At 40.5% G+C, this 14,906-nt stretch overlaps 1 protein-coding gene across 2 annotated transcripts; it reads left to right on the top strand.

Moving 5' to 3' along the window:
- The first annotated feature begins 2,867 nt into the window (after window positions 1–2,867).
- mRpL47 (mitochondrial ribosomal protein L47) lies at window positions 2,868–14,269 on the top strand. 2 transcript variants are annotated; one of them, XM_080266107.1, is made up of 7 exons: window positions 2,868–2,898; window positions 4,201–4,377; window positions 5,881–6,045; window positions 7,626–7,722; window positions 8,979–9,096; window positions 9,261–9,411; window positions 12,984–14,269. In XM_080266107.1, the coding sequence occupies exons 2-7, from the start codon at window positions 4,256–4,258 to the stop codon at window positions 13,129–13,131; spliced, it is 801 nt and encodes a 266-aa protein (XP_080122233.1). In that variant the 5' UTR covers window positions 2,868–2,898; window positions 4,201–4,255; the 3' UTR covers window positions 13,132–14,269. The 2 variants fall into 2 exon arrangements, with proteins under 2 accessions (XP_080122233.1, XP_080122232.1); XM_080266106.1 differs by having other exon boundaries at window positions 2,897–2,990.
- Window positions 14,270–14,906: the final 637 nt, after the last annotated feature.

The raw sequence follows: 14,906 nt of genomic DNA on the forward strand, positions 1-14,906 counted from the left end.
TCTTTAGCTAAATCCAGCTTCCTTGCCAACATATGCTCAGTCGGTGTGTTAAGTATGGCCTAGTAAGGGTTACTGCTAAGTTACAGCCAGGGACAAAAGTTTGCCCTCTCTTCTGCTTCGTCTACTACACACAGAGCATGACCGTCACTCTCCTTCCTGACACATTATATCTAAACTCCTAGATGAGCAGAGAACAAACGAAGCTCCTCTCAGCTTATGGGAATATTAGCCAGCAGAGATGTACGAAAAAGAATGGGTGAAATGTTAGACAAACTTTTTTCTCTGACCATACCATAGGTTGATATCTCCCTCGTGAATCCGAGAGAAGGTGCACAGTGCAGCAAGACATTCACATGTCATTTAATAAGCTTTTCCATTAGAAAAGGAAGCTCATTTATGACGTATTACAATTACCTTACTCAAGAATACGTCCATGAAACTTAGAATTCTAAAACCCACACACAGAGTGAGGAAGTCGCTGAGATCTACACTCATTTTATTTTGTTTTGATTTGTAGCTTTGTAGTATCGTTCAATGAAATCCACAGTCAATAAAATCATGATTAAAAAGTCTCCTTGTGTTCATTTTATATCCCTCATTTTCAGCCTACTTTAGGATGCACCATTTGATGTTTCGGGAAAGATGTCTGCAAACCCTCCTAAAGAAGGAGTCTAATGGTACACGTACAGTCCGAGTCGAAATAATGACGTCACTGCCATGACACCCTGACAACTATCTGCTGGCTCCAAATAAACATCCAACATGTGGCTTTTACAATGTCGTCCTTTACATCTTTCTTATCTGAGGAAGAAAATTAACGGAGGTGAAAACCACTAAAGTGTGATCATGTATGATTTGTTTTTTTTTTTCAAAAGCTGTGATAATGTGTAAAGGGTAACATCAAGGAATAAGTCTACATAACTAAGGTGTCTGGAGTTTGTGTGTCAGGTTTAGCTAGAAACTTTTTCTTAACATCTTATGATCTTTCCCCTTTTTTCTCATATGCACAGTTACCAGCATTTCATGCATGAATTTGGCAGAATTCTTCTTTCCGTTGTATTTCATTCCAGTTTTTTAAAACTTAAGTTCCCTTTCAGCATTCTGTAACTGTCTGGAGGATAATATTTTCTCATTCAAGCACAGTTCATAACTTGGACATCGCTAGGACCTAGTTTAGGCTCCCTAGATTCTACGTTTTTCCTCATCCTGTGCAAGTTTTCTTATGTCATTTTTTTCTTAATTTCGTCAATAGGAAAACTTTTGTCAGTATTTCTTTTAAATTATGGGTCTGTTTCCTTCCTTGTAATAACTAAAATGACAGCAACTTATTGGCGATGAAGTAGATTTGTGGGCTTTAGTTATTAGCTTTTCCCACGTTTTACTCCCGTTTCATCCCCTTCAAAGCAAAAGAAACTCACTTCAAAGCTTCTTACTGTTTTTTTTTTTTTTAAGTCTGTAACAAATCCGTGAACCATTTTACCCCATTTGCTTTGCTGTTATTGGACAAATGGCGTCGTCTGCTGTTTGTATAGACCTTTTCCAGTGACGTCACAGAAATCACGTGGTTTTGTTTACGACCCCATATTGGACGGCAAACTCCTCACAGTAGTGGCTGTCCAGACAGGGCTGTCAGAGATTGAACTGTCTGATATATGCAGAAATCTGGCTCAACGCCACCAAGATCTGTACAGAAACATGATAAACTGTTTGAGGCTGGACGCTTACACCATATCTAGGAAGAAATTTACCCGTTTAAAGTACGAGAGAACGAAACCAGATCTCAGATATGGTGATCTCTATCACTGTACTGTATGGTGAAAACCCCATGAAAGTTCACCAGGGCATCCCTCAAAGTAAATATGTGTAATATATCTAGCTGGAATTGACATACATGTAAATCGTCTTGGTAATCAGTAAATTATTGACGTGGGGCCATGGGGGTAGGGACTCTATACACTGACTGGGAATCGAGTAGTTGATGAATGAGTGGAGGGTGGGGGCGTGGGAGTGCGGGAAGGAGGTAGAGGAAGGGTGGGGGGTTTGAATGGCGGTGGGATTGGGGTTGGTTTGGGGGTTGAAGGGTGGGGGGTGAGGGTGTGGGAGAGGGTTGGGGATGGGTGGTAAGGGGTGTTACAGAGTTGGGTGTAGGCCGTCGGCTGCAATTCTCCCTCTTCACGGCAGCTATCCACTTCTGTTGCCTTTCCTTATTGGCTGGAAACCGGCAGAAGTGTACCCCAATTCCACTTTTCTGCCATGTCCTACAGTCGAAGGCACAACAGTGGAATATCATTGTGGAATCTACAATTCTCTCACACTAGACATCCGACAATTTGCCGTCCAGTATGGCATCGTAAACAAAGGTCATATGACCCGTGACGTCACGTGGAAAAGAGAACCAGCACATGGTTGTCATGGGTACGTGACGTCACACTTCGGCACTTCGGCTCTCACGTTTCATTTCATAGTTGGTCTCCGTCCGTTCCATTGCGGTTGTTTTAGGTGTTCTTCGATATCGTTCCGTTCTTCCTCTACCGTGATTGATTTTGAAATATTTATTGTTGCCCAGTAGCCATGTGGATTGACTACGATATTCAGTAATTCATAAATAATATCGATAGTCATGAGCATGTTTCGGCTGATTCACCCTTATATTACAGGTTTTAAAAAAATTCCTTGATTAATAATACAAAGTACTGTACTTACAAAAAAAAAAGAAAAAAAAGCTCAGCTGAGGATGGAGGAACCTTGATATCACCCTAAAGGTATTCTTGAGCTAAATAGCATTGTCTGAGGGCAGCCAGAACAAGTACCCGTGCTAAACAGGTAAGTTCCGATCACGGTATTGTTTACATTAGCACGATGAGCTGAGGCTGAGCGTCATAGAGAAGAAGGAGAAGAGTTAAGTAATCGGGAATTTCTGATTCTTCTTATTATCATTATTATTCTCACGAAACCTGGATACAAAGCAACACAAGGAACAGAAGAAACTGGTAATCATTAAGTTCAGTTGCCCAGTCGTAGAAGCTAGGATTATTACACAAACCAAACTTAAGACTTACCGTACCGGTAACCAAACTGAATACTATATAGTGTTTTGGTCGTTTCAAAGTATGGCATCCTTTCCTGCTAACCTTGGCAAAGAAGGAAAAAGAAGGTAAATTTGCAATTTTGGACGGTCAAGGTTTCTCTTATTTTATTTCTAACCTGATCTAACCTTACCCTACTATATTAATTAACCAAACCGATCAAACCTAACTACCCTAACAGATAACCTAGCTTAAGTGAAGGGTGGAACTCTCTGAAACTGCAATACCAAAGCATAATATGTTGCTATCCAGTAAGGTAAGGTCTTGTTATAATTGGTTTGATATACAGTTTCTATAAATAGGCTGCTCAACTTAAGAATTACAAAAACATTTGAAGATGGTAAGAACTAACTCATGTCATACCCATAGTGCATATGTGAGTTCCTATTGACTGAGGTTTCAGTTAATACTGGTTAACAGTTCATAGCTGCATAAGTATCAGATGAAAACTGAGGAGAGCTGTGCATATAAGCCTACAGTACTGTACAGTAGTTTACAATGAGTAAATTTGCACATTTATGTGGTCAAAATTATTCTAATTTTATTTCTAACCAAATGTAACATTACCCAACTAAGTTAACCTAATTAAACTAACCTAACCAATCAGACCTAACTATCCTATCAGATAACCTAACCTAACTTACAAGCCTAACTAGCCCAAGTGAAGGGTGTGACTGTCCGAAACTGCAATGATGCCCTACAGGTATGTATGATAATGAATTAACTGTAGCCTAATGATCATAGTTACTGGTTTATAAGGTTGCAGAAATGTGTACCATAAGTTTGAAGATCCATCCATCCATCAGTCATCTAATCCTGTGTTGCCCCCTGAAGAGTGTAGGAGCCCGGGACTAGGCAGGTTGGTCCTGATATTTAAGATGAGAGTGAAATGTCATAGAAGAAAAGTACTGTAGCTATATTATATTGATGATGCCCTTCAGAAACACCATATTATTGCAGAAATGAAATAGTCATGTGTATATGTATATATATATACAGTACTATAATACCATATTAAGAAAATGAGCATCATTTTAATGTTTACCATCATGACTAATTTGTTCAGCCCATTTCAAGGCCTGGTTTCAACTAAATCACCTCTCCTTTCTTTTAGGGTACGGTAATAAAGTGGATTCATTGTAGTTTATCCACAAAAGTTTAAAGGAGACATGGCTGGGCTGAGGAGAACGTGCCCATTGGCATTCACGGTGCTGAGGTTGACAGAGCATCAGTTAACTCCAAAATTAACATATTCACCGGACCTTGTATCTACGTCCGTTAACTATTTCAAGTAAGTAAGTCAGTGCTATGAAGGCCATGGTACAAAATAGGTCTGAATATGAAAGTTGCATCAGGATTGCCTGGAGATTTCTAGTCCTCACAGTAATGTATGGTGATGATGATGATTTCACCACATTAATGAATGGTTGGGGTACTTTAGTTTTGCACAGGTCTGAAATGTCAAGAGTGAGGGCAGTGTAAATGGAATGTGTGTGCATGCATGAATATGCATGTGTCACGTGGATGGGATAAGAAATATAATGATCCATGAATGATATACAGTAGATAAGGAAGTCTGTTGATAATGGAGTACATGAGAGTATGCATAGATAGTATGGTCATATGAAGACATTGGGTATATGGTGTTGGTAAATAGAGTGGTGATATAGGCATAAATGAGTGATTCATTGGATATATGGTATTGGTAAATAGAGTGGTGAAATAGGCATATGTGAGTGAGTGTGAAGGTGGAAGGAGAATTCACAAGCCAGAAAGTTGGATGAATAAAATAAATAAGTTTATCAGGAAACATGGTATCGTATGTAGCTAAATTGAAGAAGCTAAAAATTGACATGGGATCATAATGGTTGGATGAAGTGTGTATGGAGAAACATATGACAAGACTTTGACACCCTAATGTGATAGTCAGTGGAATAATTGTTGGACAAGCATGCATGAAGTGCAGTTATAAGGAAAAATACCAGAGAAATATGGGAAGATGGATATGCTTGTGAGGTGGAGCCAAGATTCTGACGTATTTAATGGTTTGGAAATAATTGTGTTGCCCATTTCACAGGGCATGATGTTGATAGTTCTCATACCTTTATACTTTTTATTTCTTTGTTTTTGGATTCTGCTTCATTATTAGGGGGGAATTAGGGTCAATATTAATTTGATGTTACACTGTTTTGGTATACCTAGTAAAATATGAAATATTTTTTTTTCTGTATTTTTTAATGATTAAGTGGTGAGAAAAGTACTGTAGTCTGCTGTTTAAAATTATGCAGATTTGATCCTTGGCTGGCACAGGAAATATCTTGATTATTAGAGTTTCTTATTAAAAAAAAAGAAAAAAAGAAAAGGCTGCTGTAGATGAATTGCTACTGTCAACCTTGGAAGGTACTACCATGAGTGGAATGTGTCTACAAGCTTGGTAGCTAGCCTCCTAGTCATCATTCTCAGATAGGAAACATTCAGCCATGAAGACAGGGTTAAAGTTCAAACTGAGACTAATGTTGTTACAAATCTTAATATGCATCTGGGATATTCTGTTTTTCCAGCAGTTTCCACCAACTGTAGTGCAGTTGTTTTCAGCACTTGAATTATCATCAGTTCCACAGAATACATTAGCTGTATCATGGCCAGCCTCAGTATAGAGATTCATTTAAGAAAAAGCATGGCATCATTTTAATGTATGTATGTAGTACAGTACTGAATAATGCTAATGTTGAAAACAGTAACTACAAAAAATATATCAGGAATTTTACTCAGTGCTAATATTCTAATCATACAGAACAGTGAAGAGTGTAGCAGCAATACACAGCTCAGCCAGCCTTCGAGGCCTCTCTGAGTTTTTTGATGATGAAAAGAACTGGGGGGAGAGGGAGGTAAAAGTTGGTCGGGCCTGGAAAATCGACGAATTGCGCATTAAAAGCAATGAAGATTTACACAAGTTATGGTAAGAGAATGAATATTCTGTACAATGCTCAAGTCAAGATCACATTTTCTTTAGTATTCCTATTTTTCTCCCTTCCTAATTTATCATGGCTTTAGAGTTTAGGAAGCTTTCTTCATCATTCATGAAATATATGTAAGCAATAAGGTGAGATGTGTGTAGTAGGAATTTATATTTTAGGTAAACTGGTGAAATTAATCCTCAGTTACCAGTACTGCAACGCAGTTGCTGACAATGAGCCAACATGTGGTTGTTGCATCCGGGCAAAGCTAAGCAGCTGTGGCATCCTTCTGGGAGCCAAACCTTGTTTTTCCCTGTACCTTGCCATGGAAAGGACCTTGGTGAGGTGCTGTCTACCACAAAGGGGTGCTGGATCCCTACACAGCATATTTACTGTACAGTGATCCTTTGGTTGTCGTTCACTTGGTTATAGTGATTTTCATTATCACTGCTAGATGAAAATCTGCACTCCTGCCATTATCACACATTTGGGGGCTAAAAAACTACGTTATCAAGCACTTGAGTTGGGTTCTGCCAACAATGATGGTGTACCTTTTTCAGAGAAACTAAAGGTCTGTTTGGAGTATATCATGTACAGTACTGTGTATAGATCTTTATGACTGGAAAGAATGTAGGAGTGAGACGTGGTGTGGTGAAATGGATAGAGCGTATAGAGAAATTTTTAAGATGGTGCTTTGTATAGTTGACATTAGTATTCAGAGATGGAACAGACACACAGTGTTGCTCTGTCCAGTAGATATTAGTACCTGTATTCAAAGGTGGAACAAACCTACAGTGCTGAATAAAGTTTTCAGTATTGAGAATTAGGGTAACATCTGGGGAGGAAAGCTGCATAATAAGGAATAAGATATTGGAACAGTACACTATTGAGAAGGAAGGAAGATAAATAGGAATGTCAGAAGAAGTACAGTAACAGAAGCCTGAAGAGCTAGACCAGCATTAATTGGAAGTCCACTGCAGACTGGGATTTTTCAGTGATTCCCTCTGATAACTCACCCTCACCTGCCTCCTGATATTGCACAACATTTTGTTCTACCCACATTGATCATTAAGGATCTGTCTCTATTTATATATAGCCAGACACCATACTCCCGTTAGGAGTGGCAACAAATAAATCACCTTCATGTCATCCTGTCCCTTGCCATTTCACTGCCCTCCCCTCAACTTATGTCCCTCTCTATCATATACCTCTCCATTCCATCCATCCATCCATCTCATCCTTAGTCTCCCCCTCCCTCCACCTGACTCACATACACTCTCCTCATCAGTCTCTCACTCTCCATCCTCTCCACATGGTACAGTCTGAATTTTCAAGATTCAGTGTGGTGTGCTATCAAAGAAAATGGCTACAGGAGGATTACATAGGTGATTGACAATCAGCTAATGAATTGAGTGTAGTATGTTCCTTGTTAATTCATGCAGAAAAATAATAGTCCATTATTAATGTTGTTTTGACAGGTATGATGGCAGAGCACAAGTATGGAACAATCGTTGTTTTGATTTTGTGAGATAAACTAAAACATCAGAATGAAGATCCAAATGACAAATTTTCACTTCCTCAGGTTTGTGTTGCTGAAAGAGAGGAATATGTTGCTGACCATGGAACATGATGCAGCAGAAGAATACCGTCTCTTTCCCAACCCAGAACGGAAGGACAAGGTACAGTATTGCCTCCATCTACTTTGCCATTTGCCCTTTTTGTTTATTAGTGGTTGATGGGCTCACTCATCACAGCTGATTGAGATGTTGGAAGTCACTGATAGGCTCAGAGATTTCAGGATGATGGTAGTGCACAACACAGGTAAGCTGCAGTCCCTCTGGAGTGAAACTGACTGCATGTTATGGGTGCAGAGGGAGTGGCATATGATTTTGAAAATTAGCCAGTCATCCCATACCTTCATCAACACCTACCTTGCCCAGCCCCAGCCCCGATGCCTGCCTGCCCCATCTCAGTCTCCCAAGCCTAGCACCTCTGCAGCACCCCAGCTCCACACAGCCTGCCAATGATGACTGTTGAGGGAATGACTTTTAAGGGGTACCAGGCCAAGTCTCAGCCCTAGCAGGGTTAGAGACACTTCTCATTCCCCATCCTAAAGCCCTTCACCCTCAGATATCATCATCCCCAATACTCAAACATTGCTCCGTTCTCTGTCATGGTTTGTGATCATCACTTGTTACCACTGTGTAGACTCTAATTAACCATTTTTTATGCCCAGTGATGTTCCTAGAATTTGTATAGGTACCGTGCTACAGTGTTAGGTGTGATCAGGATGGGTTAAAAAAATTTCATCATCACCATCAGCATCCAAGGAACCATTAGGTATATTACTCATTGTAATCACCGGAAGTGGGAAGGAAGAGTTATAAGAGCTGACAGGAAGGATGGGAGAAAATATGAAGAGAGGACGGGAGAAGCAGAAAAAAGAACAGTTAAAAGGAAGGAAGAAGTAGACAGCACTACATCAAGTGTGTGGATGATGGTGCCTCCACCTGCCACCAAAGAGCAAGTAAATCTTGCCGGTGAATATACTGCAGGACCCATGATGTTTCTGTAGTGTAGGTGCAGTTCAGAAGTTCCATTGTAATTGCATTTCAGCACAAGAAAACTTGAAATTAAATCATGATTACCAAATTTGCTTGGATTTTTTGTGTATTTGCTGTACTGTAATGTAATATCCTTGTTTGGGATGCTCACCACACATAGTTAAAGAGGATAGTATGGTTGTTGAAATAAACGAGTGTTGTACAGTCAGGGAATCAGCTGTATTCCCAGGTTGGAAGATTATTTAAAACCAGTGAAATATAGTCAGTCTTAACAGGGCTAGTGTGTTTCTCAGATGGTTCAACTTCTGCACACTGTATCTACTAAACTTTATGAAGATACTCTGCCCTGACTGTACCTTACATTATACTAGGTGGAGGAAAGCATGAAGAATTTGGAGGCAGTAGTGAGGGAGCGGAATGAGGCATACTGGCAGCTGGAAATTGGTGAATCAGCAGACAGACCTTCAGGAGTTGAAACTGATCTCTTAGGTGAGTCATTGTGTGCCCCAGCAACTGTTCTTATGGTATAGTTAGTCGTCAATATCAGTCACCTTTTTTGACACCCTTTATTAACTCTCAGTCACTTTTATACATGCCCTCAGCAATACAGTACTCATATAATCTCATCCTTACCCATTCTTCTTTATGCCCAGGCCAGAGGTCGGTTAGAAAGTACACAGAACACTTTATACCGAAGTTTATGCACAAGTCGAGCGCAGAGAAGATACATCGTGGTGCAGCAGTTGTCAAGTTCCAACGACTTATGCGAGAGAAGAAATTTGTGGAAATGCGAAAATACTATAGGTAAGCAGTGGATGCCAGTTGAAGATTCTTTTCACCACAGACTGGTAGGGATTCCACATTGCTGACTAAAATCATTTGTTATTAGCCAAAAGTAAGTACCTCCAATTGGTGCTGTTTAGGGTAGTACTTACCATTGGCTTTTTTTTTTTTTTTTTTTTTTTTTTTTTTTCCCCCAAGAAATATTCATTGACTTACTTTTTTTTCCTTGAATTCCTTTATGCTTTATATTATTTTTTTGTGGCATTCTCATTTTTCCATTCATTTATTTTTGTTGTCTGTTTTTGTCACTATCATTCTGTTCTAATTGAGGATTTTTTTTTCCCCAAAGGCTTTGATTGGAGATATTAACACACACACACACACACACACACACACACACACACACACACACACACACGTCTACACACGTCTATTGGCATGTATCCAAGGCATATCGGTTCATGTAAATAAACATTTTGTCTTAGTGCACCATTGTTTGCATAGCTGTGTGGCCCAGGCTGGTTAAGGTTGCCATTTAGGCCTGTGCCATTCCTCCACATGGGAAATTGTGGCTCACAATTCCCCCAGTGGCAACCCCCCCCCCCACCACCACCACTCCTTTCCCCTGTCAGCCCCACCACCAGGCCCCTCACACACTCACCCCTCCTTTCTTGACCATGCATCAGTAAAATGGTAAGTCCATGTATTTGTTTGGTGTTTGTAGCATGCCCAACTGCTGTATTTTGTAAAACTGGATTTGCAATTTTCAGAAATTCATTTATGGCCAAATTATATGCACGTGGAGGTTACAGACCTCCCACCAAGTACTCATGAGGGGGGGGGGGTTATGGTAGAGGAAGCATAATTAGAAATGCCCAGCAGGCAACAACAATCAAAGTTTATGTGGATTTAATAGAAGTAAAGATTTGCATACCTAAACTTTGTTTGTAATGAGACATTTCTTAGTATGCTTCCAGTACCATATGATTTCCAGTCAGAAATGAGTGGGGAAAAAACTGTTGAATTGGAACACAGTGATAGAAAAATTGAAGGTTCACAATAACTCAATAGAAACCCCAAAACTCCACTTATGAAAATATAAAGCATATAATCATATTAGAGGTAGGCTGTACAATAATGCCGATTTTGTGTGTGCTGTATGTAGAGGAGAATGTATAGAAGTAGAGGTAGGAAATTATTAATCTGGCCAGAGAGTCTCTTAAGTGTGTGCAGGAGTTTTGTTAGCTGTTTGTAGGACATATATTTGCTGGAAGTGGGGCTGGAGCTTGCTCAGTATCAGGGGTAAGGAGTGGAGGGTATTGCTGTACTGTAGACTTAGGCAGTGAAAGAGGAAGTTATTCGTAGGCTCAGACGTACAGAGACAAGAATGATTTGATGAAAGTGTAGCGCATCCTTGAATGCTATGCCTGGGATGGGTTAGGATTGCAAATGAAGAGTTGAGAGAATTTATTAGTATTGTGATGAGAACAGGTAGATTGAGATGGTATGGGCATGTGGAGAGAATGGAGGATGGCATCTGGGTGCAGGGGATGAGAAGTTTGAACATTGAGGGTAGAGTTGGTAGTGGCATACCAAAACAGTCTTGGGACAAGGTTATAGAGTTTGACCTCAGGGATTAGTGACTGAATGTAGAGGCTGCTAGAGATTAGGCAGTGTAGAGAACTTCCATCAAGGCTGATGCATGCAGGCATGAATAAACAAATGAACAGCACTTACAAGGAAAATAATTAATTACATTATTAGGTGACCAAGGTGGACACATGCAAGCACGTTGGAGCCTTCAAAAATGAAGATGATTATTTTAAAAAATATATATATATGATGATAATGAAAAAAAATATATATGCTGGTAGGTGATTGTCCAACATAACCCTTTGTGTTAACACAGCCCCATTTGACGGTATTTATTTATTTGTTTCTCAGACAGAGAAGGATTGTGAAAGGTTTTGCACCTGTACAGTGTTGATGGTAAGCTGCAAGGTGTCATCAAAAGTTTTTATGATGGTAGTGAGGCATGTGTATGAGTAAATGGACATCTAAGTGATTGGTTCATGATCAGTGTGGGCGTGCGACAAAGTTGTGTGATGTCGCCATGGTTGTTCACTATATATGTGGATGGGGTGATGAGAGAAGTAAAAACTCAGGTAGTGGAGAGAGGGATGGCTTTGGTAATGAATGGTGATGGATGGAATGTCTCAGATTTGTTGTATGCTGATGATGCAGTGCTACTTGCAAATACCCGACAAGAGCTTGGTAGACTAGTACAGAGATTTGTGGATGTCTGTAAGTGCAGTGCTTCGAGGGTAAATGTAGAAAAGAGAGTGATGGTTATTGAGAGAGAAGGTGGCTCCCAGTGTGATGTTACAGTGAATGGAGAGAGACTGGAATTGGTGAGAGAGTTCAAATACCTGACACAAGGAAGGAAAGTAGCCTGTGTAATAAAGGCCTTGATAAGAAACAGAGGCTTGAATGTTGCAGCAGTGCGAGGCTTGCATGAAGGAGTGTTTAGTGCCAACTTTTACATATGAATGTGAGACTATGGTGTGTCATGAAAATGAAGTCAGAAGTAAGAGCACTGGAGATGGGACTGCTGAGGAATGCATGTGGCGTACAGAGACTGGATAGGATACAGCATAATGTGGTTTGTGAAAGATTCGGAGTGAGGAAGTTTTTGGACACCAGAATCAGAGAGAGTGCACTGAGATGGTTTGGTCATGCGGAGCGAATGGATGACAATAGATTAGTGAAAAAGGCATATTTGAGCGAATTTGAAAGAGGGAGGAGGCAAGGTAGGCCAAGAAGGTCGAAGGATATGGTGGATGAGTGTGTGAGGAAGAGAGGTATGGAAGTTGGTGAGGCTAAGGGACTGACAGGAAACCGAGCTGGCTGGACAAGAGACTGAGCAGGCTGGATGAATTTTGTGTGGAGAAGCTTATGACCAGGGATTTGACACTGCTTTTTAACGCGACAGCGTTTGGATTGACTCTGTCAGATAGGTATATGTGAAGCTACAGAACATGGTGAAATTTTATTGGCCTATCTGATGGAGCCAGGATTCTGGGGGCTTGAATGATGAGTCATTGGAAGTGTGACCCATTGAACTGGGCAAACATAGGCTGTCTGGACATTGCTACTCCCACCCTGCCGTAGGGTAGAGGAGAAGGTCCATATGATGATGATGATGATTAATGTATGATTCCAGATAAGGTAAAAAGTCAACAGTCTTTCCCATATCGCCTTCTTCAAAGTGAATGGGCTTGAGGCTGGGCAACTTTTGGCCAGTACATTTAAGGGTAGATGACCAACTTACTTCCCATGATGGTATTACATAATCTAAAAAGTTCATTCACCTCTTGGAGATGGAACCTGTGCAACTTAGACAAATTTTATGTAGATTAGACTTTTTGAACCTAAGTGTTAAATATAGCTGTCATTAACCTCTGCATTGTATGGTGTTCTTAAGCTGAATGAAGACCATTGGATGTAGCAGAAATAAACTAAAAATGTCACCAGACATATTTTTTATCACAGTTTTTGGCACTGAATTACTTACCGTAATTAACTCTTCACAGGCGTGTACGTGGGCATGTGCAAGGGCTGTGGAAGTTGTACCCAAACATGGATGCTGAGGCTGCCCAGAAACAGTACCCGGAGGTTGATGTTCAGAAACTTAGAAACAGCAAAAAGGCCAGGGGACACCATGATCAGAATTTAGATTGATGTAGGCATGGCAAAGCTGGAAGAATTAACTCATGTACAATGGCAGATTGTAGTTATTTTATTCTTGCTTTTTCCATTTTATATGTTTATAACCAGATGTCATAATATTGGAGGGGATGGCAGCAAACAAATCACCACCATATATTCCTATCTTCTCCCATCGGGCAGCCCTCCCGCTATTTCATATCACTTCTTTATACAGTAATCCCTCTATTATCTGGATGACCTTTACTCAGATAATCCATTAACCGGACACTGTGGTCTGGCTGTTCGAAACCATTATTCATACATATTTTCCATAATATCTGGACAAAATGATGCGTCTGGGTAGAAATTACGGTTGCTGCAGGGTATGGCACTGCAGTGGTGATTGCTTGTATGTGGTTGATGGTTCCGCTTGACCATGGTAATTACTTGGCTGTTGTTTATATGTCCGCTTGACCAGATTGAGTAGTGTTAAACAATGGGAACAAGTGTTGTACGGTGTTCTGTAGTGACCTTTTACACTGGCTTTCAAAGTTAGGGTATGTACGAAGGAGAGCCAGGGGGTAAGTCCGTTATCCGATGGAGCCATTACCCTGACGTGCCTTTGGCTCTATTACGTCGGATAATCGAGTGATTACTGTATACATCTCCAGCCCATCCCTCTGTCTTATCTGTGGATTTTTTCATGCTATAACCATGCCATTCTGTTGAGCTTAGAAGAGGCTTTCTGAACTGATTAGATCAGATATAGCATTCATTAATCTCTCTACAATTAGAAGTCTCCCCTAAGAACAGTATAATAAAATCATCTGGGGTTAGCTGGAATGTCATCAGACTGAAGGGGCTAATGACATAGAAGAATGGTTTAACATCTTGAGTCAGATCACTCTCTCTCTCTCTCTCTCTCTCTCTCTCTCTCTCTCTCTCTCTCTCGATAATTTTATGACCATTTGTAGTGAAACAGTAACAGTATCTAATCCTTAGTAAATATCTTTCCTAAACTAAACAGAATTGTCTGATGATAGCAAGAATAAATTGGAAAACTTCTGCCTGAAGAAGTTGAAGGTAAGAGCATCTTGTGAAATTGAAGAAGAGTTTATCATAATAGTTTTGTTGTATTATATGGCAGTTATAAAACTAAGAATCATCACTATAGTGTCTACTGCAAACCTTGTTACCTGGAACAGAAGTGTTATGAGGATACCTCATGCAGTTTACCTCAGTTACCTCCTCTATGTGTTGCCCTAGGTACATGTTTTGCCTACCAACCCGTAAAGAGTTGATGGACTCCTTAGTTAGCTAATTCCAGCTGCCCACTCCAGAATTCAAACAATGGTGCTAATAGGCCAGCAACTTTGCAGTCAGTGATCTTAATTCTGTGCTATATATGCAGTCTTTATTGAAAATGATGAAGATTGAATTAAAGGCCTGTCATTTTTCTTGTTGCATACCCTCAGCCTCTCTGGCCACAGATATTACACAAGGGGTATGGGTATTACCTATGGGGTGGAGGGTCACACAGGGGTGTGGAGCAGTACACAAGGGATCACAAACAGGGAACACTACACAAGGGTCTAGTATGAATTAGGACACACAGTGGCACGACATTCTGGACAAGGGGGTGGAAGGGGTTCACACAGGGTCTTTAGCACTGGGAATCATAGGGGGGAGTATTTTACAGTGTAGGCTGGGTCGCCGGCAGGTGCTAGGGGTGCACCCAAGGCTACGGCACAGATGGAAACAGGTGACGGCCCCGGTGTGGGAGGAGGGCTGGCAGGGGTGCGTTCCTG

Source organism: Coenobita brevimanus, chromosome 18 (genome assembly GCF_032717465.1).
Source record: "Coenobita brevimanus isolate Jiangsu-jjx chromosome 18, ASM3271746v2, whole genome shotgun sequence".
NCBI classification, from domain to species: domain Eukaryota; kingdom Metazoa; phylum Arthropoda; class Malacostraca; order Decapoda; family Coenobitidae; genus Coenobita; species Coenobita brevimanus.

Excerpts from the sequence above, each read along its gene's own strand:
- mRpL47 (XM_080266107.1), top strand. The coding sequence starts at position 4,256 with ATGGCTGGGCTGAGGAGAACGTGCCCATTGGCATTCACGGTGCTGAGG. Across the intron at positions 6,046-7,625 it reads GAAGATTTACACAAGTTATG|GTTTGTGTTGCTGAAAGAGA; the intron begins GTAAGAGAATGA and ends TCACTTCCTCAG. Across the intron at positions 9,412-12,983 it reads GAAATGCGAAAATACTATAG|GCGTGTACGTGGGCATGTGC; the intron begins GTAAGCAGTGGA and ends AACTCTTCACAG.